We start from the raw sequence: 26,547 nt of genomic DNA on the forward strand, positions 1-26,547 counted from the left end.
GGGAACGGCATTGGCGAGATCGGGCTGCGTCGGCTCCAGATGAGAAAACGTGAAGGGGGGGGCGGAGGGGTTCACCGATACGATGTCCTCCTGGCGCCGGGAAACTGCGAAGTCAGAGTTGAGGACGAGAAGTGGCGTTGGGAAGCATGAATTTGTTCCAACCAACAAGAATCTGACAGTTCACCAAGAATGAAGCTCATCACAGAGCTGCTCGGCCTAGCCACGCCACGGCTCGTCGTCTCCCCACTCACCGCCGCTCCGAGTGACTGCCACGGAGGCTTCTTCATCACGAGTGGGGAGGCTCCTTCCGCCCTTGGTTGTTGTACCGCAGGAGGATCCCGACAGCGGGAGACCAGAGACCCCTACAGCCAGCGCACTCAGCGGTCTCCTCGCTCGCCACGTTGCCCATGTCCCTCGGCAAGCACAGGGAGGAATCAGGCCGAGTTGTCACGTGGCCAAACAGTGCCACTTGACTTGGCGTTACGGCACAGCACAGCAGAGGAGGAGGAATATTCAAAAGCAGCAAAAGTTTGGTGCATTTTGACTCCAGGTTTCGCTGGAGATTTACAGCCCAGCTTCGTCAGGTGTTAGCGGGTGTTTTTTCATTTTTAAATCATCTAGATTGAAAACTCATTTCTTTAGAACTGCTGTGTGTGTTTAGTTTGTCCTTCCCCCGCACTTCCGATCAGCACGGTTGGCTACGTACGGTGCAAAATAAGTTCAACATACATAGAATTTTACTTTCCGACTTGCAGAAAAACCAAATAAATGCGTATAGTTGGTAACGTGACAACTTGATTTGAGTGGAAGGGTTATAGTAAATAAATGCGCATTACACCTACACGGCGATCTAACGCAAGATAAACGAATTACGAATCGTAAAATATTGATCGCGAAAGCCCAAGTACAAAAGTAAAGACAGCGGGTTGAGTTTTAGGAAATGACAAAGAGTAACACGAATATTCCACGATTTAAATCTGCTCATTTATCCACACGAGAGAGGCTCCTGTAAGAAGAGCTCCCTGCAGTGGAGGAGCTTCTGACAGCGGTGGCGTGAGAAAGCAGTTTGCGGCCCTGTGCCGTCTTCACCTTATCTAGGGGAAATTTAAAAACACCTCACTCGGTTTAACAACGCTGTTTATGGGAGGGTTCTGAAGTTTGTATGTTTAGCAATTTCCTGCTTTGCTTATTTTGAACGACGATGATGATTGCGTGTTGTTTTTGTTTCTCTCTCGTGGGAAGTTTTGTTTCCCACAAGGTATTTTTATCACAACCAGCACGCCTCGGTGGCTAGGAGATGTTGACTACCTCGCTTGGTATGCAGGAGGTCGTGAGTTCGATCCTGACCTTGACGCCTGCTGTATATTTGGAGTTTGCGTGTCAATCTCATCATCATCATCATCACGGTGGCTAGGAGATATTAACTACCTCGCCTGGTATGCAGGAGGTCGTGGATTCGATCCCGACCCTGATGCCTGCTGTATATTTAGAGTTTGCGTGTCTCTCTCCATGGACACGTGGATTTTTCTCCAGGAGGGCTCGTGAGCCATGCGCGTCACGTACCCCCGAAACGCGGGAGTGAGCGGCTCTCTCGCTCGCTCGCAAAGCGCCTTGGAGTAAGGCGCTTGGCGACAACTACAACATCGCGTTACACGCTTCACGCCTCAAGTCGCGTGCATTGGAAGCGCCGCTGTTCGATTCATAGTTCTAGATTTGAAGCTTTCGTGACTGCAAGGAATCATATTCTTAGGTTTTTTCGGTAAAGTCACGTAGGTAAAACATCAAAATTAATGAAAATAAAATAAAACAAAAATCACGACGTTTCGGAGGCAACACAAGTCTCCGTCATCAGGTGGGACCGTCACAGCCGAATTAGCTGCATCAAGTGAGGCAATGATTCAAGAAGTAATCCCTTATAAGCAAGTTGAAGGGGGGAGGAGGGGGGGGGGGAGCTCATCAGAATGTGGTAGCCAATGAAAAACAATGGACTACGGCTTGGACGAGGTTGCTGCTGTACACGCCAACACAATGGACAGAGAGGGGGGAGGGGAGGTCTGATACACATGATAGACAAAAGAACGAAAATGCCCATGTTTATACCAATGCTGGCTGAACAATGAAGAGAGCACTGCCAAAAAATAACTGGGGATGTTAACACTCGGTAAAGTAAAGTAAAATAGTGCCTGTCAGATAAGATGGTCCAAAAAAGTGTAATTAAGTCTTTTTGCGTGGTTGATAACATCTTTCCAATGATTACTAAGTTTGTACCCATCATCACGGTTGAAATTATGTCTGTGTTTGTATATTTGTATGGCTTCGTGTACAAACCTTTGATGGTAGCCGGGAGGTTTGCAGAGAACCTTGGTCTCGGAAAAGACAATTTCATGAGAGCCCACCGAGTTGTAGCAATGATCGGCAACGGCAGAAGAATCAGTTCTGCCGTGTTTCAGATCTGACTTGTGCTGACGTTTCGTTTCTCCAATGTAGCAATCACCACAAATGCAACTCAATTTGTAGACTCCAGGATACTGTAAGTCAGGAACGACATCCTTCACAGATGGTATCAGATCACGGATTTTATGTACTGTACTGAATCGGACTTGGATCTTATGTTTGTTTAGAATTTTGGAGATCTTTTTGGTCACGCCTGCTATGTATGGTAACGTGATGGTTTTGGTCGGAGTTGCAAGTGGCTGTTTCTGTGTGGTGGGAGAGACAGCTTGGCGGATAGTACGGTCAGAGTATCCGTTCATCCTGAGGGCCCGATGTACATGTCTTAATTCACCGGTCAGGTGGTGTTTGTCAGAAATGCCATGGGCTCTGTGGTATAGCGTTTTGATGAGAGAAGTCTTTTGAGATGGGTGGTGGTGGGAATCCGGTTTCAAGTAGGAATCTGTGTGGATGGCTTTCCTGTAGACAGAATGTCCCAAGGATCCGTCAGGCCTCCTCTCAAACAGAATATCCAAGAATGGTAGTTTACCGTCTTTCTCCACTTCCATGGTGAATCTGATGGATGGGTGTCTAGAATTGATGTGGTCCAAGAAGTGGTTCAATGCTGGGAGGCCATGTGGCCAGATGACGAACATGTCATCCACATACCTCTTCCACAGGGAAGGACGCAGGGTAGATGTCTGGATGGCGTCTGATTCAAACTTTTCCATGAACATGTTGGCTATAACTGGTGACAAAGGGGAGCCCATAGGGGTACCCTCATTCTGTTTGTAGAAGGTGCCATTCCAGGTAAAATATGTGTTGGTGAGGCAATGCCTAACCAGCGCAGGTGCATCAGAATTCAATCCATGTTGGACTAAGTCCTCAATTATTGTTAGGGTGTCCGGTACTGGGACTTTGGTAAACAAAGATACTACATCAAAGCTGACGAGGATGTCATCAGGAGATAGTACCATGTCCTTAACCATAGAGACTAATTGGGTTGAGTTGAGTACTGCCGAAGAGGTCTTGCCTGTGAAAGGGAGCAGAGTATCTGATAGAAAACGGGCTAGTTTGTACGTAGGAGAGTTTATCGTCGACACAATGGGTCGTAGCGGGGTGCCGCAAAGCTGGATGTTAACAAGACCGTGATTAATCAGAGTAACATCCCAATTTCTGACACTCTAAAAACGGTACTGGCCAAAGGACTAAATTTCGCCGTCACCCCTAAATATATACCAGTAGAGGATATGATTTCTCAGATTGATGTAGCCCTCAGAGGCATAGGACACATCCATGCGGATGTAGCAAGAGCTGAAATAGCTACTATTCTTAAGAATGCTAAGAAACCCACTAGTAACATCAGCAAAAACGAACGCTCTGAACTCGCGGACCTAAAAAAGAGAGATGATATAGTCATCCTCTCGGCAGACAAGGGCAATGCCACGGTCATCATGGATAAAGATTCATACAACAACAAAATCCTGGACCTTCTTAATGATGGGAGTTACTCCAAAATTAAAAACGATCCCACTAAAAGCCTAACGACGAAAACCAACAGTATCATCACGAGTTCGACTTCCCTAATCGAACCAAGCAAACGTCCCTCTCTAAAACCATCGGCGGCAAGACCTCCCAGAATCTATGGTCTTCTCAAAATCCATAAGGAAGGCACCCCGCTACGACCCATTGTGTCAACGATAAACTCTCCTACGTACAAACTAGCCCGTTTTCTATCAGATACTCTGCTCCCTTTCACAGGCAAGACCTCTTCGGCAGTACTCAACTCAACCCAATTAGTCTCTATGGTTAAGGACATGGTACTATCTCCTGATGACATCCTCGTCAGCTTTGATGTAGTATCTTTGTTTACCAAAGTCCCAGTACCGGACACCCTAACAATAATTGAGGACTTAGTCCAACATAGATTGAATTCTGATGCACCTGCGCTGGTTAGGCATTGCCTCACCAACACATATTTTACCTGGAATGGCACCTTCTACAAACAGAATGAGGGTACCCCTATGGGCTCCCCTTTGTCACCAGTTATAGCCAACATGTTCATGGAAAAGTTTGAATCAGACGCCATCCAGACATCTACCCTGCGTCCTTCCCTGTGGAAGAGGTATGTGGATGACACTTTCGTCATCTGGCCACATGGCCTCCCAGCATTGAACCACTTCTTGGACCACATCAATTCTAGACACCCATCCATCAGATTCACCATGGAAGTGGAGAAAGACGGTAAACTACCATTCTTGGATATTCTGTTTGAGAGGAGGCCTGACGGATTCTTGGGACATTCTGTCTACAGGAAAGCCACCCACACAGATTCCTACTTGAAACCGGGTTCCCACCACCACCCATCTCAAAAGAATTCTCTCATCAAAACGCTATACCACAGAGCCCATGGCATTTCTGACAAACACCACCTGACCGGTGAATTAAGACATGTACATCGGGCCCTCAGGATGAACGGATACTCTGACCGTACTATCCGCCAAGCTGTCTCTCCCACCACACAGAAACAGCCACTTGCAACTCCGACCAAAACCATCACGTTACCATACATAGCAGGCGTGACCAAAAAGATCTCCAAAATTCTAAACAAACATAAGATCCAAGTCCGATTCAGTACAGTACATAAAATCCGTGATCTGATTCCATCTGTGAAGGATGTCGTTCCTGACTTACAGTATCCTGGAGTCTACAAATTGAGTTGCATTTGTGGTGATTGCTACATTGGAGAAACGAAACGTCATGTTTCTGATCGTGTCCGCGAGCACAAGTCAGATCTGAAACACGGCAGAACTGATTCTTCTGCCGTTGCCGATCATTGCTACAACTCGGTGGGCTCTCATGAAATTGTCTTTTCCGAGACCAAGGTTCTCTGCAAACCTCCCGGCTACCATCAAAGGTTTGTACACGAAGCCATACAAATATACAAACACAGACATAATTTCAACCGTGATGATGGGTACAAACTTAGTAATCATTGGAAAGATGTTATCAACCACGCAAAAAAGACTTAATTACACTTTTTTGGACCATCTTATCTGACAGGCACTATTTTACTTTACTTTACCGAGTGTTAACATCCCCAGTTATTTTTTGGCAGTGCTCTCTTCATTGTTCAGCCAGCATTGGTATAAACATGGGCATTTTCGTTCTTTTGTCTATCATGTGTATCAGACCTCCCCTCCCCCCTCTCTGTCCATTGTGTTGGCGTGTACAGCAGCAACCTCGTCCAAGCCGTAGTCCATTGTTTTTCATTGGCTACCACATTCTGATGAGCTCCCCCCCCCCCTCTCCTCCCCCCTTCAACTTGCTTATAAGGGATTACTTCTTGAATCATTGCCTCACTTGATGCAGCTAATTCGGCTGTGACGGTCCCACCTGATGACGGAGACTTGTGTTGCCTCCGAAACGTCGTGATTTTTGTTTTATTTTATTTTCATTAATTTTGATGTTTTACCTACGTGACTTTACCGAAAAAACCTAAGAATACGATTCATAGTTGTTGCATGCGTAGAGATACTTACGCAAACCTGCCAACCCCTTATCAGTGCCCTACCTTATTACAGACCAATGCAGACTGCATTGGTCACCCCGTACCCCTGATAAATCTCAACGTTCATCCTACAGAGTCCCATCACGAGGGAGAGACACAAACAAATAGACACAAAATGTTGTGCCCGTATTGAAACGGCTGTCCGCCGTATGGACCTGAAAAGTCAATCTCCCTGTACAAGATCACGGGGTAGTCCACCGTGTGGGTTGACACGTCGTGCTTGGAGGTCCCCACGAGAGGGTGACGTCACGAGGGAAAGGAGCGAGAAGGCGAGGGGCGAGGGAACTCCCCGAAATGTGGGGGGGGGAGGGGGCTCGGGGCGCTTCTCGGCGGCGATGGGAGTGAGGAGTGAGAAGGTGGAGGAGGAGGTGGAGGAGGTGGAGGAGGAGGTGGAGGAGGAGGTGTTCCGCGTGAGAGCGGCACCAATGAAGGACCGGAGTGCTCACCCGACTTCGGACTGCTCCACCCTTGACACATTCTATGTCACTACACATGTGCAGTAGTCGTCGTGGTAGAGCCGACTCGAGGTTGGGGCAGGGGGTCGGTCCTTTACTCCGAGCCCACTCTTGCCCACAGCCCTCTCCCGATCCGTTCCCCCGTGTGCCCCCCTCCTGCCCCTCCCCCCTGCTCCTGCCCCTCTCCCAACTATTCCCGCTCCACTGTCTCCCTCCTGTTAGCAGAAACTCTCTCCATGCCCCTTAACCCACCGCCCACCTCAATTCGTACCCGTGACATCCCTCGCACGTGCAATGGGTTGACGTGACCCTCCCCGCGGCAGCCACAGGCGGGGCTGCCGTGAGCTTGGAACGTTGAGTCCTCGATTCGAATTGCCACCGTAATTCGCACGTTGTTTTTATTCTCGTTGGTGCGTCGCTCGATGGTTACTCGCTACTCTCGTCCACACGTTTCGAGGGCGAAGGCAAACGCGTTTTTCAAAGTCATTCGATATCCCATGGCTCTCATAATACAGGGTGCTTCAAAAAAATGTTAACACTTAACATGAGACTCGTTTATTATAGAAAAATAACGGATAATACACTGTAACATGATAACAAATTTATGTTAATAGCTTTAAAAAGTCAAAGAATCTCCACTTGTTCGCCATCATTGTCAACACATGCCTGGAATCTTCTCCAGGTGGTCTCCAGAGACCGGAGGCACATTTCTCGTGGTATTGTTGCAAATTCTCAGAGGTATATTCTTGGGTCTTTCGGTAAAGTCACGGAGATAGGTTCAAAGAAAATAACAAAAAAGAACAAAAAACTACGACGTTTCGATCGCTTGTGTTGCGATCGAAAAGTCGTGTGCCATGAAAAAGGGCAATTTCTCGAAACGTCGCCCATCGTCCACTTTATTTTCCCCCTTTTAATGCCGCAGTGCTCTTGACGATATGCGTCGAGTCTCGCGTCTGAATGTTGCGCCGTGCGGCGGCGGCGGCGATGAGCGATGGCGGAATATGCCCGGAGGACGAGTGAGCGTGTTTGGCGAGATAGGATCGAGTGGGACACGGGGCAATCGGGGGATTGGTTCCTCACTGGCATTAACTGTTTAACTATCGATTAACTATTTTGTTTTGCTCTTTATTTTATTTATATTACCAGGTTAGGCCGGCTGAGCTAGATAGCTCTTTTTCAGAAGTGACCCGTCCACAAATGACAGTCCAAAGAAATGTCTCATCACGTGGACATGTATAGCAGCCAAACACTCTAAACGCACGTTGATTCTAAATGTGGAGGTAAAAAAAAACCCAGGACCCAGGGAAACCCCCACGTGACCACGGGGAATGAGACACGCAACTCCAAATATACAGCAGGCGTCGGTGTCGGGCCCGAACCCACGACCTCCTGTATACCAGGCGAGGTCGTTAACATCTGCGCGCCCTTTAAACATCCTGCAGTCACGTAACACGACTCCCCTTGGGTGTCGAGTCGCCTCTCCGGGCTGGGCCTCGCTCGTTTATTTATTAGTAACGCGGACAGGCCCCGCGTGCGTGCACGTGCGTTTGCTTCCAGCATCGGTGCACGTGGGATTGACTCGCTGCCCATGTTTACATGATGAGCTCGATTCCCCACCGTTCGGCGTCGGAATTTCTCCTCTTTCTCCGCCGGGAAGGTTCATTTTATTTGTTTGGAGCAAACGTGCCGGACGACTCGCTTTGCCAACGGTGGGAGGGGGCGGGCAGGGGGGGGGTGGAATCACCACCGAGGTTTATGAGTTGGAGGCAATTTGTAGAGGTGTGAATCTGGCCCAAAACGCACACGCTGGTGGGAATGCAAAGCGGGGCGTCCATGGCAGGGCTGGAATTTAGTTTTCGGTGCGTTGCAGCTAATTTTGTTTACGCCGAATCGTGTCTGGTTGGGCGGTGCGGCGGAAGAGCCCCTGACCCACGGTGTTGTGAGTTACAAACTTAGCCGGGGTTTGATCGAGCCCCTCGGGTAGATAAAGTGGGTACCACTTTGTGGACCTCCAGCAGTGCAGTGGTGGGTCACTCGCCATCCCCTGGATCTCCTTTCCTCCAGCCCTCCGTGCTGTTGACTTCCTGCCTTTTATTTTGTTTCCCTTTGATCCCATCCCGACTGACTGCCTCTCTCTTCAACGTAAATATCACCCCTGTGTCTGTACGCTGTTCCGAGACGCCCTCACATGTGAACATTACCTTAAGTCGCATTGCGTTGCTTTTGCAGTTTGTTTCTGAAGAGAAATGTTGAACGTTGCTGCTGCTGCTGCGTAGCTCTCCGCTGTGTGCGTGTGTACTGTATGCTGAACTTCTTTCGCACCCCACGCAGCCAGCCACGCTAATGAGAGGTGCTGGGGAGAGACATCATACTAAACGCAAAAAGCATGTCGGGCGATGTCACGTGTCGTTCGTGTGGTGACGTCAGACGTTTTAGCTCCACGTGCTGCAAGCGTCTTCAGTGACTTTGAGGAACTCAATTCGGTTGAACGTCATTCACGAAGAAGGAACAGCTCCCAACGCGTGGAGCGAAACGTCCCCATATCGACCGAAGAAACTAACGATAAACTACTTTTTGTTTTACCAGCAAAGGCTCACCGAGCTATATCAGCTCTTTTTCAGAAGCGACCTGGCCACAAATGATTAGCCCAATTCAGTGGCTTATCACGTGTAAGTGTTATCAGCCAAATATCCTAAACGCGTGTTTTATTCTAAATGTGGAGGTAAAAACTGGAGGACCTGAAGAAAATCCCACACGATCACGGGGAGAGAGGCATGCAAACTCCAAATATACAGGCGTCGGGGTTGGGATCGAAGCCACGACCTCCTGTACACCAGGTGAGGGAGTTCACATCTCGTCACCATGGCGCCCCAAATTAACACGCCGGCACAAGCCCCCCCAAAAAAACCACCACGATCGGAGAGCCGTGGAGCGCTAAGGAAGAAGCCACTTGAAACTCCGATCAAAACTGTCACGTTACCATACATAGCAGGCGTGACCAAAAAGATCTCCAAAATTCTAAACAAACATAAGATCCAAGTCCGATTCAGTACAGTACATAAAATCCGTGATCTAATTCCATCTGTGGAGGATGTCATACCTGACTTGCAATACCCTGGAGTCTATAAACTGAGTTGCAGCTGTGGTGACTGTTACATTGGGGAAACGAAACATCATGTCTCTGATCGTGTCCGCGAGCACAAATCAGATTTGAAACACGGCAAAATTGAGTCTTCTGCCGTTGCCGATCATTGCTACAACGCGGTGGGCTCTCATGAGATTGTTTTCTCCGAGACTAAGGTGCTCTGCAAACCCTCTGGCTACCATCAAAGGTTTGTACACGAAGCCATTCAGATATACAAACACAGACATAATTTCAACCGTGATGATGGGTACAAACTTAGTAATCATTGGAAAGATGTCATCAACCATACAAAAAAGATTTAATTACACATTTTTGGACCATCTTATCTGACAGGCACTATTTTACTTTACCGAGTATTTACATCCCTAACGTTTAACAGTACTCTCTTTATTGTCAGCCAACACTGGTATAAACATAGGCATTTTCGTTTTCCTTTCCTATTATGTACATCCACAGTGACTTGCGCACAAACATGTCGTTGACCACGACCACGAGTACCCCGTCCCTCTGTTAGCCCCGCCCCCCCTCCCGATACATTCCATTCATTGGCTACCACATTCTGATAAGCCCCTCCCCTCCCTCCCCCCTTAACTGGTACTTAAGAGCTTACATCTTGAATCCCTGCCTCACTTGATGCAGCAAATCTGGCTGTGACGGTCCCACCTGATGACGGAGACTTGTGTTGCCTCCGAAACGTCGTGATTTTTATTGTTTTATTTTTATTAATTTTAATTTCATTTTTTACCTACGTGACTTTACCGAAAGAACTAAGAGTACGCTAAGGAAGAACTCGCGCGGCCGCATCGCACACGGCGGCGATTGGACAACAGCCGCCTTGAGGTGTTCACGTTCGGTTGTGGGGGGGGGCGAGGTCGTGGGAGTGGATCGCTCTCGAGTTGTCACCGCCGTGGGTCGCAGCTGAAGGTGAGCGATGCTCGCAGGTCGCACGTCGGGCGCCGCGGCGAGCGAGCACCGTGAAGAGGCGCTCGAGATTGAAGAGGGCAATAAGGGCGGCAGGAGGACGTTGACGTTCGTGAACGGCGGCGCGTTGGAGCGCGTTGCGCCGTGAGCTGCGGCGCGTCTGAGCAATGTCCGGAGTGTAAAAAAGAAAATCATTAAATTTAAATAAATAATTAATAATTTAAAAGCGATGTAGAGATTTAAAGAAGAAGAATAAGAAGAAGAAACGACGCGATGCCCGCGGAAAATTATGGAAATGACTCACAGTGGCGGTGTGTGCCGTGGGTTCTGTCACGATCGCTCTCTCGCGCCCTCGCTCCGGAGGGCATGGGGTGTGCACCGCATTGCGCGTGGGGGCTGTTTCAAATGCTGCTGGTCGCGAAAGAAAATAATTTTATGAATAACTTAGCAGCTGCAATTTTGAAAAAGCAGTCCCAAACCGGCGACTGCACGCACTTTGTATAAAATATTGCATTTAAAAAAATATGTATACGTACAACGACTTGGATCTACGCCCCTTTCTCGATCCACTGCTGGATGAAAGTCTCCCCCCTCGCCAGCCACGGGAGTTGTTTGACCTTTCCTGCCGCTTGGTGAAGGTGGGAGGGCCCACGACAGTTGTTAGATGTCGCTTGTCACTGACTTGGGCCAGCGTGCTCACAGAGCAGTGTGGACAACGACTGCACCGCCGACTTCCCCAGCGCAAAGGCAAAAATCCCCCGTGTATACAGTGAGGGAAACAAGTATTTGATCCCCTGCTGATTTTGTACGTTTGCCTACTGACAAAGAAATGATCAGTCTATCATTTTAATGGTAGGTTTATTTGAACAGTGAAAGAAAGAATAACAACAACAAAAATCCAGAAAAACGCATGTCAAAAATGTTATAAATTGATTTGCATTTTAATGAGGGAAATAAGTATTTGACTCCTCTGCAAAACATGACTTAGTACTTGGTGGCAAAACCCTTGTTGGCAATCACAGAGGTCAGACATTTCTTGTAGTTGGCCACCAGGTTTGCACACATCTCAGGAGGGAGTTTGTCCCACTCCTCTTTGCAGATCTTCTCCAAGTCATTAAGGTTTCGAGGCTGACGTTTGGCAACTTGAACCTTCAGCTCCCTCCACAGATTTTCTATGGGATTAAGGTCTGGAGACTGGCTAGGCCACTCCAGGACCTTAATGTGCTTCTTTTTTAGCCACTCCTTTGTTGCCTTGGCCGTGTGTTTTGGGTCATTGTCATGCTGGAATACCCATCCACGACCCATTTTCAATGACCTGGCTGAGGGAAGGAGGTTCTCACCCAACATTTGACGGTACATGGCCCCATCCATCGTCCCTTTGATGCGGTGAAGTTGTCCTGTCCCCTTAGCAGAAAAACACCCCCAAAGCATGTTTCCACCTCCGTGTTTGACGGTGGGGATGGTGTTTTTGGGGTGATAGGCAGCATTCCTCCTCCTCCAAACACGGCGAGTTGAGTTGATGCCAAAGAGCTCCATTTTGGTCTCATCTGACCACAACACTTTCACCCAGTTGTCCTCTGAATCATTCAGATGTTCATTGGCAAACTTCAGACGGGCATTTATATGTGCTTTCTTGAGCAAGGGGACCTTGCGGGCGCTGCAGGATTTCAGTCCTTCACGGCGTAGTGTGTTATCAACTGTTTTCTTGGTGACTATGGTCCCAGCTGCCTTGAGATCATTGACAAGATCCTCCCGTGTAGTTCTGGGCTGATTCCTCACCGTTCTCATGATCATTGCAACTCCACGAGGTGAGATTTTGCATGGAGCCCCAGGCTGATGGAGATTGACAGTTTTTTGTGTTTCTTCCATTTGCGAATAATCGCACCAACTGTTGTCACCTTCTCACCAAGCTGCTTGGCGATGGTCTTGTAGCCCATTCCAGCCTTGTGTAGGTCAACAATCTTGTCCCTGGCATCCTTTGAGAGCTCTTTGGTCTTGGCCATGGTGGAGAGTTTGGAATCTGATTGAATGGTTTCTTCTGTGAACAGGTGTCTTTTATACAGGTAACAAGCTGATATTAGGAGCACTCCCTTTAAGAGTGTGCTCCTAATCTCAGCTCTTTACCTGTATAAAAGACACCTGGGAGCCAGAAATCTTTCTGATTGAGAGGGGGTCAAATACTTATTTTCCTTATTAAAATGCAAATTAATTTATAACATTTTTGACATGTGTTTTTCTGAATTTAGTTGTTGTTATTCTGTCTCTCACTGTTCAAATAGACCTACCATTAAAATTATAGACTGATCATTTCTTTGTCAGTGGGAAAACGTACAAAATCAGCAGGGGATCAAATACTTTTTTCCCTCACTGTACTTGACACAATTTTGGGGCAAGTGCTGTTGGCCAGCGGACTGCTTAGCCTCGCTGACTGATCTCCCATAGTTTAGATGGAGCGCTCTTTCTCGTAACATCTCATAAGCCAGTCGCATTTATCTTCTTGGTTCTTTCGGTAAAGTCACGTAGAAGGGAAGTAATAAAATAATAAAAATAAAACATAATAAAATAAAATAAAACATAATAAAATAAAATATTTTTTCTTATTTTATTACTTCCCTTCTACGTGACTTTACCGAAAGAACCAAGAAGATGAATCCCTGCAGTCACGAAAGCTTTAAATCGAAATTCCAGTCGCATTTGTTTAACAATACTGACATGTATTCTTGGTTCTTTCGGTAAAGTCACGTAGAAGGGAAATAATAAAATAATACGAATATAAAACAATACAAATTCTCACGACATTTCGACTGCAACGCAACACAAGCAATCATCATCAGGTGTGAAATCCACAGCAAGAAAATTATTTTTTCAAATTGAAAACCACAGCAAGATTTTTTTTTTCAAATTTTCTTGCTGTGGATTTCACACCTGATGATGATTGTTTGTGTTGCTGTCGAAACGTCGTGAGAATTTGTATTTGTATTGTTTTATATTCGTATTATTTTATTATTTCCCTTCTACGTGACTTTACCGAAAGAAACAAGAATATGAATCCCTGCAGTCACGAAAGCTTTAAATCAAAATTTAATCCTGACTTGCTTAAAAAACGCTGCATAATATATATTTTTTAATAGAAAGTCAATAAACTGATGGACTAAAAGATCTGGGTATCTATGAGTGGAGATACAGAATGGAGTTCTCACCCCGAATAATAATTTTATGCATGAAGTGCCTTTTATCAAATTATCTTGAAGTGCTGTACAAGACGCAGCAGACACTCAGCATGCCAATAACTTACGAAAAACAAACTAAGAAATGCTCAACAAACAAACGAGTACAAAAATCCATTTGCTGAATGAATTAAAATCTGAATAAACGTATCTTAACAAAAAGTAAAATAACATTTTTGTCAAACTCTTCTCAGGCTAAACGTGAGCGTGTTGTCTTTGTGCGTGTCTGCGTGCACGCGTGCGTCTTTGTATTTGTGGCCGTGAGCTCGCTGTGCGACAGACACGGCGACCCGAGTTCGACTCCCGCTCACGGCCACCACCACCGGTGACGGTCATCTGAAACGGTCCTGTGCCTCCCCTAGGTTGACTCAGCCTCGACTGAGTACCTGGTGCGGTGTGTAATTCTCGCCACTTGAGAGACTAAGACGGCCACCCACTCTCTCGTGTGCCCTGCCGACCTTCATAGGTGCTCGCTAACGGCACTTGCCCCAGAAGTCTATACGGGGGATATTTGTGCTATATTTTGTCCGTGTAATGAATCTCGTAAATTCAGCTGCACCAGACAGCACCGTTGTCCTTCCGCTATTTTCCCAAAGGCATCTTCCTTTTCCTGGTGGTGGGGGGGGGCACTGGCATTTAGACACGTACCGTAACAACCCACCTACGCAGCGCGGTATTTGCCACGGTACCTGTGGAGCGCCGGGAGTCAAAGACGCCGTGACATTTCGCACGCCGTGGAGAATGAAAAATATCTCCCAAATACGGCGCGGGCGTAACGACCCACGCGCGCGCCGGCATCACGTTCATGTGGCGGGTACCCAGTTGTGATTGTACCCACGTGTTCGTGTGTACGTCCCTGTGTGTGTACGTGAGTGTGTCTCAGTGGGGAGCGGTAGGGTGGCGGTTAGCGCGCTGCGCTGCGAACCCGGCGACCCGAATTAAATTTCTGCTCACGGTGACGATTATCTGAACCGGTTCTGGGCCTCCCCTAGGTCGACTCAGCCGCAAATGAGTACCCGGTGCGGTGTGTAAACATCGCCACTGGGCAGACAAAGGCGGCCGGGCGTGGTGCTAGCCACCCACCCCCTTGTGCGCCGTGCCGGCCTTTCATAGGTGCTCCCTAACAAGCACTTGCCCCAACAGTTTGTGAAGGCTACACAGAGGGGGGGGGGATCTTTGTCTTTTTTGTGTCTCAGCTCCCTGGACAAGAGGGTCGTGCACATGGCGCTGTCGCGGTCCCGCGTGCTGCCGGATCCGTACCAGCCCTTGGCGGCGCCCTGGCCTCTCCCGCGGCCCCTCCGAGGGGACGCGGTCGGCTGCAAGGGGGTCGACAGGGCCCCGGTGGCCACGTGTCCCCAGGTGACGGCCCGCTGCTCCGCGCCGCAGCCGCCGCTGGCGCCGCCAGGTAAATGGAGCGTGGGGTTTTGTCGTTGTTGTGGAAGCCCAAGACGACGACCAATTGCAATAGGAGAATCGACTATCACTTTTGTGTTGTTCTTTTCTTCTTCCGTGAACAGAAATAGAATAAAAATAACTTCATTAAATCGTGGGAGATAACGTGGTCTCCCGTCTAATGAATTCGCGTGATTGTAAAGCACCAAAATGTGGGAATGTTAAACATGAACTATGAAATGTTTGATCACTTCTCACTCGTGCTTGCAGATGAATGATGAGTACATACGCATGTACAGGGTGTTTCAGACAGATGGACCCCATTTCAAAGCAGTATATTTCACGATGGCAACATGTTACAATTACACACAAAAATTACAAACGGTTTAATGAGTTATCAAGTTTTACTAACCATTTTATAAATGCTCTATGTGCCCTCCACCTGCTGTACGGACAACATTGAGACGATAGTTGAATTCATCCCAAACGCCTCTCAAAGTGTCTTCTTCCACTGAAGTCACCGCTGCCGCGATTCTGTTTTTGAGGTCATCCAGATTAGTCGCTAATGGTGGCACAAAAACACAGTCTTTGACGTATCCCCACAAGAAAAAGTCGCAGGGTGTGATGTCTGGGGATCTTGGGAGCCAAGAGTGTAGCGCCAAGTCTTGGGGTCCCGTGCGACCTATCCAACATTGAGGCAGTGTGTCTTGCGAATGACTGAGGCTAGAGGCTGTTTGTGCGCTGGGAGAGGCATCTCGCGGTAATCGTTTGAAACTCTATGCCCCGCCCTCTCTATGCCCCGCCCTCTCTATGCCCCGCCCTCTCTATGCCCCTCCCACTCTATGCCCCGCCCTCTCTATGCCCCGCCCTCTCTATGCCCCGCCCTCTCTATGCCCCGCCCTTTCAAGTGGTAAGAGTTTCATTCATGGGCGGTTCGTGGTTGCAGAGATATAGTGATTTCAAATCGGGTCCATCCTTTTGACACATGAAGTATTGGAAAATGACGGCAGGAAACTCCTTGACGGGAACACACTTCTTTTATTAAATCTTGACTTGTAACAATACAACGCGTGGCCTCTCTTCTTCACAATGCGCTTCTCTTGACTCTGGATTCTGTGCTGCTGGCTCTCTGTGCCTCGTGTAGACTCCGCGCCTCGGCTACACTCCTCTCTCGCCTCGTGTAGACTCTGCGCCTCTGCTACACTCTCCACTCGCCTCGTGTAGACTTTGCATCTCTCTCTCTGGCTACACCGTATGCATACTCGGCTCGTGTAGACCTTCCTCTCTCTCTGGCTACACCGTATGCATACTCGGCTCGTGTAGACCGTTCTCTCTCGCTGGCTACACACTATACATCACTCAGCTCGTGTAGACCGTTCTCTCTCGCTGGCTACACACTATACATCACTCAGCTCGTGTAGACCGTTCTCTCTCGCTGGCTACACACTATACATTACTCAGCTCGTGTAGACCGTTCTCTCTCGCTGGCTACACACTATACATTACTCAGCTCGTGTAGACCGTTCTCTCTCGCTGGCTACACACTATACACTACTCAGCTCGTGTAGACCGTTCTCTCTCGCTGGCTACACACTATACATTACTCAGCTCGTGTAGACCGTTCTCTCTCGCTGGCTACACACTTATACCTTACTCTCCTCTACTCTCCATTACTCTCCATTACTCTCCTCTCCGGGCTCTATCTCTGCACCTTCGTCTTCATTCTTAGATGGTTCCACTTCTGCCCCTGCTCCTCTGTGCATCACCTTATATACCCCTTCTTCCCGGGAGACGGAGCGGATGCGGACCTCAACGTCGGCACCGCTCCTCAGTTACCCAATCCCCACGCGCTATCCCTACGATCCGGTTCCGCTCAGCGCGTGTTTCCACTCCCCGACCAATCACACCGCGCTGCTACCCGATCACTCCCTCTGGGCGCGTCACCGGCACACAGCCAATCAGCAGCACTACCCCCACCCGCGCACTGACGCCTGCTCCTCCCCGTCAGCGCGCGTCACCACACACACACCCGTACATACGCGCTGGCACACGACATATACACCCAGCGCGTATCACCACTACACACACACCTCTGTCATACCGTACGTAGACAACCGGGCTAATCGGAGGTGCGGGCTTAAGAGCAACAAACTGAACACAACAAGCAGTTCTGAAAAAATGAGTTTCGAATCTAGATTTTAAAACGGCTCATCGCCAGCCACGACCATCTATTCGCCGCTGGGTGAAAGCCTCCCAAATCTGTCGCCACCTCTTGCGATCACCGCGATGCAATGCTCCGTCTGGCAGCTGCACGCGGAGCTGGATTTTAATCCATTGAATTTTAATCCAACTCTGCTTCCACGGGCGAAGTCTTCTCGGGCGCGTGTCCCTCCTTTCAGTTTAACACGTGGTAGTTAGTAGTAGTTAGTAGTCGTCGTAGTTATTAGTAATCGTAGTAGTTAGTAGCAGTCGTAGTAGTTAGTAGTAGTGGCCATAGTAGTTGTAGTAGTAGTAGTGGTAGAGGCTGTAGTAGTAGTGGTCGTAGTAGTAAGTAGTCGTCATAGTTGTTAGTAATCGTAGTTGTTAGTTGCAGTCGTAGTAGTTCGTAGTTGTAATAGTTATTAGTAGTGGCCGTAGTAGTCGTAGTAGTTATTAGTCGTAGTAGTTGTTGTAGTAGTAGTAGTCATAGTAGTAGTTGTAGTGGTCATAGTAGTAGTAGTAGTGGTCATAGTATTAGTGGTCGTAGTAGTAGTTAGAAGTAATATTCGTAGCAGTTAGTAGTCATAGTAGTCGCAGTAGTAATTATAAGTGGTAGTCGTAGTAGTCGTAGTTATATTTGTAGTCGTAATAGTAGTCGTCGTAGTCATATTAGTAGTAGTCGTAGCAGTAGTGGTAGTAGTCGAAGTAGTAGTTGTAGTCATAGTAGTTGTAGTATTCGTTGTAGTGTTAGTAGTAGTCGTTGTAGTAGTCGTAGTAGTCGTAGTAGTTGTGGTCGTAGTAGTTAGTAGTCGTAGTAGTTAGTAGTCATAGTAGTTAGTAGTAGTAGTGGTCGTAGTAGTTAGTAGTCATAGCAGGTAGTAGTAGTAGTGGTCATACTGGTCATAGTAGTAGACGTAGTAGTATTGGTCGTAGTAGTCGTAGTCAGCTTTCGAGAACCAATATTATCCATGAAAGAGGTTTTAATTGGGTTAGATTGCGTAAATATACAAATGTTTCATTAAACCCGCCACCACCGGACACAGCTAATTAATAAGGTTTGTCACGTAAATAAAACATGCCAATTAGTTAACCACTTCAGCACACCAGTGTGTTGGAGTGTAAACCCACAACATTTACGATTCGAGTACCGTGACGTTTCGCCGGTATATAATCACAACAACCAGCCTCATCAGGCGACAGCCACAGAGTTGTGGAGATAAATGTGACGTCGTCACTTGTGAGCCAATCAGGTGCGAAGACCAAAGGAAGGGAGGGGGTTAATGTATATTCATATAAATTACAATGGATATCGATGATATATAATTGTTGATTGGCTTATTCACAGTTTATCAACATACAAAATGTATGTACATGATGTACGTACATTCTTCCGTTTTTAGGTCCAAAAATGTTCAATTATTGACTGCCGCTCCATCGTTTAGTCTCGTCAACACCCGGGCGATCGCCCCGTCGGGCTACGCATCCGGCCCAGGCCCTCTGTGTGATGTCTCTCTACGATGTCTCCTCTCTACGATGTCTCTCTACAATGTATCTCACGTGCGGTGTCTCTCTTCTCTTCTATGTCTCTTTACTATGTCTCTCTACGATGTCTCTCTATGATGTCTCTTCTCTCTACGACGTCTCTCCTCTCTACAATGTCTCTCTACAATGTATCTCACGTGCGGTGTCTCTCTTCTCTATGATGTCTCTCTACGATGTCTCTCTACGATGTCTCTTCTCTCTACGACGTCCCTCTTCTCTATGATGTCTCTCTATGATGCCTCTCACGTGCGTGTCAACATTTGGAGGGGAACAGAAAACTCCGCGAGAAATTGGACTTCGGTGCGTGACGGGACCGTACTGACATCGAATGCTTAAGCTCCACTCATGTAGACGCATCGAGTCCAATTGATTTGTTCTGTATCTCGGCACCTCTGATCAGCGTGGTTGGATTACGTAAGGTGCTGCCACCACAGGCACTACATTCACTGCCGCGTAAAAGAGATGATTCGCTGCTGTGCTCTTTCCTCTCTTATCTTAGATTTATATAGCGCCTTAATGCAAGGCGCTTTGCAGCAATTATACAATTTGCACGCAAGATGATTTCGTGGTTGAGAAAAACGGTGGGGTTATTGTTGCAAGTGGTGGTGGAGTTAGGGCGACGGTTACTATAACAGGCGGGAGGTTGGAGTGGTGGGGGGGGGGGTTAAAGAGGAGTTGGGGTAGTTCTGCTCGCAGTCGGGAAGCCGGGTGGCAGATGTAATCCCACGCGTACATTCGTCTAGGTCAGGGGGTCGGCAGAAACCTGCGGCTCCGTAGCTGCGCGTGCGGCTCTTGAAGGGCGTTATTTTTTAATGACCGCCATGTCGTATTCACCGCAGTGCACCGCGGCTCTTGAAATATTGAGAGGTTGCTGTTTTTCTTATTAATTTTGTCTAAAACCGAATTCGAAAAGAATCGCATCCTCTTGTTAATTTCAGTCGCCGACCCCTCTCGTTCGGGTTCAGCAGGCACAGTGCGGATACCGACCAGACCACGTTCACGTGGCCCTTTCCCCCATAGTGTTTGGTGATTTACGCTGCTGCTGGCTCTGTCTTATTTCCCTGATGTTCCATGCACGGCGCATTGGGGAATCCTCGGATGAAATGCGCCTTTACGAATGTTAAATGATTGACTGTTACGTTCCGCAAGAGCGCCTTTCCGGTTCTTGCTGCAGGTCGCGACTGACTCCGGCTCCCCGCTGAGAAGCGGCGAGATTTGGGTTTGGCTCAAGGGGGTAATGTGCTCGGGGGGCGACCCGTGCACGCAGACGACACGCTTGAGGACCGCGTAAATAAAACGCAGCCCCTCTCGACGATTTGGCGACGCGTTCACGACTTCGTAACGAGGTGGCCGGGCGGTTGTCAGAGGTCGAGAGCGTTGAGGCTCCAGGTTCAAATCTCAGGCAACTGCCTGAGATATCAGCTGGGTTTCTCAAGTGTAGTCCATTGATGGTTTCAGCCCGACTACCTGTGTGTAAAGAATCCTTGAGCTTGCTAAATTAAGTGCACAATTATAATTTACTCTAATGTATTTTTTTCTTTTCTTCATGCGATCATGACATCGATGGCATCGTTGAGACGCTGGGTTTCAACCCAGCGCAGTGCTCTGACCTCGCAGGCAACCCGGTCACCTCGCTCGACCTCAATTTTCCATCCCATTTGTATTGTTTCTTGTCTATTCCCACCCGTGTGCACTTTCTTACATTCCACTGGCCTCAACATAACATTGCCACACCATCTACACTTTTCACGAAGGCTGGTGACGCGGCCCTGCCGGTAGCGCATTCCACGCTTGTTGCAGACGGTCGCTCTGTGGCTCGGTAACCTCCGTGGCTCGGTAACCTCTGTGGCTCGGTAACCTCTGTGGCTCGGTAACCTCTGTGGCTCGGTAACCTCTGTGGCTCGGTAACCTCTGTGGCTCGGTAACCTCTGTGGCTCAGTAACCTCTGTGGCTCGGTAACCTCTGTGGCTCCGGAGCCGCATGCGGTGGCTCTTTGGCTGCCCCCTTTGCGAGCGGCCGTTTTTTTGTTGTTAAAGAAACAATAAAACTTAAATGTTCAACATAATTTAACGCGAAGATAATTTTCTTAAACATGGCAGGGAATGGGCCACTGTGGAATGTCTTGGTGACGACCAAATGTAGAACAGTCAAACTGAGTTGGTAGCGAATAACTCACGGGGGATGCAAACTAAGTATACGTAGTTTATTTAACGCGTAGGCTTTCGCGACCAATATCATCCATAATACAGCTTTTTTTTGGGTTAGATTGCGTAAATATATAAATGTGTCATTAAACCCGCCATCACCCGACATGGCCAAGATGCTCATACATCGGGATAAGAAAGTGTCAGATGGTGACAGTCTGAGAAGTGAAATTAAACATGTTAAAGAAGCGCCTCAATTGAACGGTTACAATGATACACAAATCAACAGGGCACTGAATGCCAAAACCAAATCAAATAACACGAGCATTGAAACTGATCAAGAAATTAACACTAATAAAATACCGTACATTGCAGGAGTAACTGATAAACTAGCCAGATGTTTGGAAAAACAAAACATCCGAGTCAGATTTGGCATGGTACGTAAAATACAGAATTTAATATCTGGTACAAAAGATTTATTACCGAAGCTATCAACAGAAGGTGTGTACCGGATTCATTGCACGTATGGCACATGCTATGTTGGGCAAACAGGACGAATGATCAGCACGAGAGTTAAAGAAGACCAATGAAATATTAAATACTCGCAAATACAGCTGTTGGCAGTGCAAACACGCGTGCCAACAAGGATACTCAGTTGATCTTGATATCGTTGAAGTTCTGTGCAAAACTAGTTACTACTGGCCAAGACGAATTAGAGAATCTATCGAAATTGAGAGAAATAAAAAATAATTTCAACCGTTCGGATAGCTACAGACGTAGTGCTGCTTGGAAGAGAAGCATCAAAGAATACATTGCACAAATGCATGCCTATACAGGTCACCATACTTCAATAGGGATTGCCGTTGAACACTAACAGCCACGGCTATTTCAGTGCACACAATCGACAGAAGGTACAATAACAATCGGCTTGCATAATGCACGTTGATTACCATATACATCACCCAACCGGCAGTAGATACCATCGTCATTTATATGCACTCATTAATCCCTCCCTCACAAGTAACGTCATCACGTCTACGCCTCTAGAGAAGGAACGGAACGGGAGGATTTCTCCACAAATCTGGCTGTCGCCTGATGAAGCTAGTTGTAATTACTGGCGAAACGTCGTACTCAGATTGTAAATGTAGTGGCTTGGCTCTCCAACACACCGTTGTGCTGTACTAGTGACGAATTGGCATATCCATTAACAGGCTGTAGGGGCAAGTGCTGTTAGCGAGTAGCACCTATGAAGGCTGTCACCGCACACGTGGGGGTGGGTGGCCAGCACCACGCCCGGCCGCCTTTGTCTGCCCAACGTCGATTTTCACGCACCGCAATAGTACTCATTTAAGGCTGACTAGACCTAGAGGAGTCTCAGTACCGGTTGAGATATCATAGCCACTCGTTATTGGTCGTGAACCGGAATGTAACTTTGGTCGCCGGGTTCGTGGCGCGTTGCGCTAACCACTACGTCGCCGCTCCCCAAAAGGAGGCACACGCACACACAGCACCCACAGCACCCACGCAGAGCACGAGTTGTGTATTTATGGGTGCTGTGGGTTATTGATGCATGCTCGCTGCGAGCCTCGTGATTATGTAAGCACACTTACGCCCACGCGCACATATTTTACAACACACGCAGAGCATTTGGAGTGGTATGCACTGATGATACGGAGCAGAACGTTAATTCTTAAGTGTGCTTTAAAACATTCTTGTTAACACGCCTCTATATTCTTTTTCTTAACTGTTTCACTCCCAAAAAGCGCTATCGGAAAATCGCCCCATAGGCAGCGCAACTGACTTTGCCATGAATGGCTGCAGAAGGGATTCCCACAGATATTTCACTGATAATTGGTATTCTACCCTTCTATCTGGCAACAAAACTGACACCTTTTTACAAGGAGTCATGTTTGCATAGACCGCAATGCCTGCAGTCATAATACAAACAAAAGAACATAACTCTGATAATGTGCACTGTCCTTGAAGTTGATTGGTCCACACCCGAGACAGCTTTCCTTAGAGCCTAGTCTCACATGGGTTGGACCAGATGACGCCAAAAGGCGCACAACTTCAAGGACAGTGCACATTATCAGAGTTATGTTCTTTTGTTTGTATTATGACTGCAGGCATTGCGGTCTATGCAAACATGACTCCTTGTAAAAAGGTGTCAGTTTTGTTGCCAGATAAAAGGGTAAAAAACCAATTATCATATTTTTACTGGCAAATGAGGTTCCCATAGTGTAGATATTTCACTCTCTCTGGGGATTTTTATTTTAAATCCTCCTCCTCCAAGTGGCCTCTCCCTCGACACAGCAGGGGGCTCGCTCCCCCGCACGCGCTGCGTCGAGGCCGACGCGTCATCGCGTGGCGACAAAAGTGAAAGCGAGAACTTTGTAACTTGTACGAGTCAGCTTTTTGTCAAGTTAAGTGAGAAAAACAACAGTTTTTTTATACCCGGCGGTCGTGAACGCGCTTTGAAGAAGGGCAATTGCCCAAAACGTCGCATAGTGTAATTCTCCTTCTCAGGCCGCACAGTATTGCTCTTGATGAATGTGTTGAGTTTGTTGTATGTATGTTGAACTTCTTTCGCACCGTACATAGCCAACCGTGCTAATCGGAGATGTGGGCGGAAGGACAACAAACTACACACAAAAAGCAGCTCTAAAAAAATAGTTTTCAATCTAGATGATTTCAAAGTGCATCGCTCCCAGTTGCTTCCTAAAATCGGAAGGAAGAGCGTTCCAGACGTCCGCAGAAGTGCATCTGAAAGCGCGCCATGCGGTGACCGTCTTTGTTCGATGGCTGTTGTTGTTGCTGCTGCTGCTTGTGTAACACTTTCAACGCAGCAGCAGCATCTCCAACTATTTATAAATATTTTAAATATGATGGTTGTTTTTGCGCAGTTTTTTTGTTACTCGGCTGCGACTATGCAATCCTCACCCTAGAGCCCAGTTCAGCCACTGGCAGCTGACAGCCTTGCCCACAGCACTGGGGAACGGCACTCGCTGGCAGTCTGTGTGCTGCGTTGCATCGTGAGCTCGCTAACGATGCAACGCAGCACACAACAGCCACGATCGTTCCATTCAGAACCGAACTCCTCATTCAAAACAAATGACCCCTCTGCAGGCATCCCATCACTACTGGCAGCCCGTTACATTCCCTTCTGAATTCAAGAGCCCCCTCCCTCCCCCTCCCTTTTCCCCACCCTCCCCCTCCTCCTCCTCCCCCCTCCTCCCCCCCCCCTCCTCCCCCCACTTCCCCCTCCTCCTCACGCTTCCCCTCTCCTCCTCCCTTCTCCCTCCTCCTCCCCCCTCTTCCCCCTCCCCCCTCCTCCATCCCCCGTCCTCCTCCTCCTCCCCCCTCCTCCTCCTCACACTTCCCCTCTCCTCCCCCCTCCTCCTCCCCCCTCCTCCTCCTCCCCCCTCCTCCATCCCCCTCCTCCCCCGTCCTCCTCCTCCATCCCCTCCTCCTCCCCCCTCCTCCCCCGTCCTCCTCCCTCCTCATTTGCAAGGCCCTGCATGATATCTCGCATCTCCATACAAGTGTAATAAAGGACTCGATCCTGGGTCTGTCTCCGTTGTCCTTTATTCGGGTTCTTACACTTTTCCCACACGGCCCTCGCTCAGAGCTCTCCCCTTGGCAGCTCCATAGCTGCCCTCGCTCTCGTAGCCTCCACACCTCTGCAGCTCCGCTGCAGATCCCCTGTGCAGTCCTCTGGCTGCCCTCACTGCAGCTCCACCGCTGCACTCACTGCAGCTCCACCGCTGCCCGTCGTTCCTCCGTGCTTGGTCAGCGCTGACCGACGGTACCAAGTCTTACTCTCCGTGTGTGTGGCGATCTCGCCACTCCTCGACCTCCGCCCTGCGTGGCCTCACTCTAACTCTATCTCCCACACTCTACCGTCTCTTCCGGTATCTCTCCCTTAAGACCTCACCCCTCTCTCACACGTGACCTAACTCCTCCCCCCCATGACGTCATATCCGCGAAGCCGTTTACGCCCGCATTACACAAGGGTCAACTGCAGCTGCTGCTTAGCCCACTACGTTCCAACAACAAGAACTCTCAGATCCGGTGGACTTGGATCTCATCAGCATCCCCAGAACTATAATCTAAACTATTACTCAACTCTTTTTTTTTTATTTCACCACGTAAGGGTCACTGATGCTTCACAGCTCGTTTTCAAAAGCGACCTGACCACAAATGATAGCTCAACAAAGTGGCTTATCACGTGTAAGTTTATAGCAGCCAAACACTCTAAACGCGTGATGTTGATTCTAAATGTGAAGGGAAAAACCGGCGGAGGACTCGGAGAAAAATCCACGCGACCACGGGGAGACCACGCACACTCCGAATATAGAGCAGGCGTCAGGATCGGGATTGAACCCCTGACCTCCTGCATACCGGGCGAGGGAGTCAACATCTCCTCGCCACCGCGGCGCACGAGTCCACGGGGGGCGATCTTTGGGGCCTTCGCTGCCGTGGCACCCGCACCGCGGGACTCTCCTCTGCCGAGGGCTGTCAGGGAGTCCGGTTCCTCTGGGATATTCACGTCCCTCCGCATCCAAAAACACGTCAACTTGGGATTTTATTATCGGTCTTACATAAGGGGCCGTCCATAAATGACGTCACGCACCTAGGGGGGGGGGTCAGACATTTGTGACGATGTGTGACAAAGGGGGGGGGGGGTTGAGAAATGTGACGTCACATCAAAATGCGCAACTTTAAATAAATATAGACAACACGTTCTACTTAATTTAATAGACTTTGTAATAAATGTTTCTACTACAACATCAGAGTGCAGCGCCACATTAAATACGCACTACAATGACAATAGTTTAAAGCGATTTGAAGCATGTTTTTTTTTGGGGGGGCGGAGTTTTGTGACGTCATATTTGAGGGGGGGTTTGACTTTTTGTGACGCCGTGTGACGAAGGGGGGGGGCGTCAAAAATCGTCCAAAATCGCGTGACGTCATTTATGGACGGCCCCTAATCTGAAACTACGATTGTTATTCACCACTGCTGGATGAAGGCCGCCCACCCCTCACCGTCTCGCTCCTGCGCATGAACTAATTCCATCGCTCCATCTCCACTGTCGACGTCCTCCCAGGCACGTGCTCACTCCTTTGACTCCCACTCCATCGTGATTCTCGGCCATCGCCTCCTCTCGTGAAGTATCCTGCCCAAGTCCACCTTTTTATTTTTATTAATACTACGAGGACTTCTAGATTTGAAGCTTTCGTGACTGCAAGGATTCATATTCTTAGGTTTTTTCGGTAAGGTCACGTAGGTAGAAAATTAAAATTGATGGGAGTAACTCCAAAATTCAAAACGATCCCACTAAAAGCCTAACGACAAAAACCAACAGTATCATCACGAGTTCGACTTCCCTAATCGAACCAAGCAAACGTCCCTCTCTAAAACCATCGGCGGCTAGACCTCCCAGACTCTATGGTCTTCCCAAGATCCATAAAGAAGGCACCCCGCTACGACCCATCGTGTCGACGATAAACTCTCCTACCT

At 48.3% G+C, this 26,547-nt stretch overlaps 1 protein-coding gene across 5 annotated transcripts in view; it reads left to right on the forward strand.

Annotated features, from left to right (window-relative positions):
• Window positions 1-26,547, forward strand: part of ANKFN1 (ankyrin repeat and fibronectin type III domain containing 1) — a 270,247-nt gene that overhangs the window by 22,564 nt on the left and 221,136 nt on the right. For all 5 annotated transcript variants that reach the window (XM_078872935.1, XM_078872933.1, XM_078872932.1 and 2 more), the window contains exon 4: window positions 14,946-15,154. In XM_078872935.1, the coding sequence (XP_078729061.1) occupies window positions 14,946-15,154 (209 nt within the window). The remainder of the gene's footprint in view (window positions 1-14,945; window positions 15,155-26,547) is intronic.

This window comes from Lampetra fluviatilis, chromosome 35 (genome assembly GCF_964198595.1).
Source record: "Lampetra fluviatilis chromosome 35, kcLamFluv1.1, whole genome shotgun sequence".
Lineage (NCBI taxonomy): Eukaryota > Metazoa > Chordata > Hyperoartia > Petromyzontiformes > Petromyzontidae > Lampetra > Lampetra fluviatilis.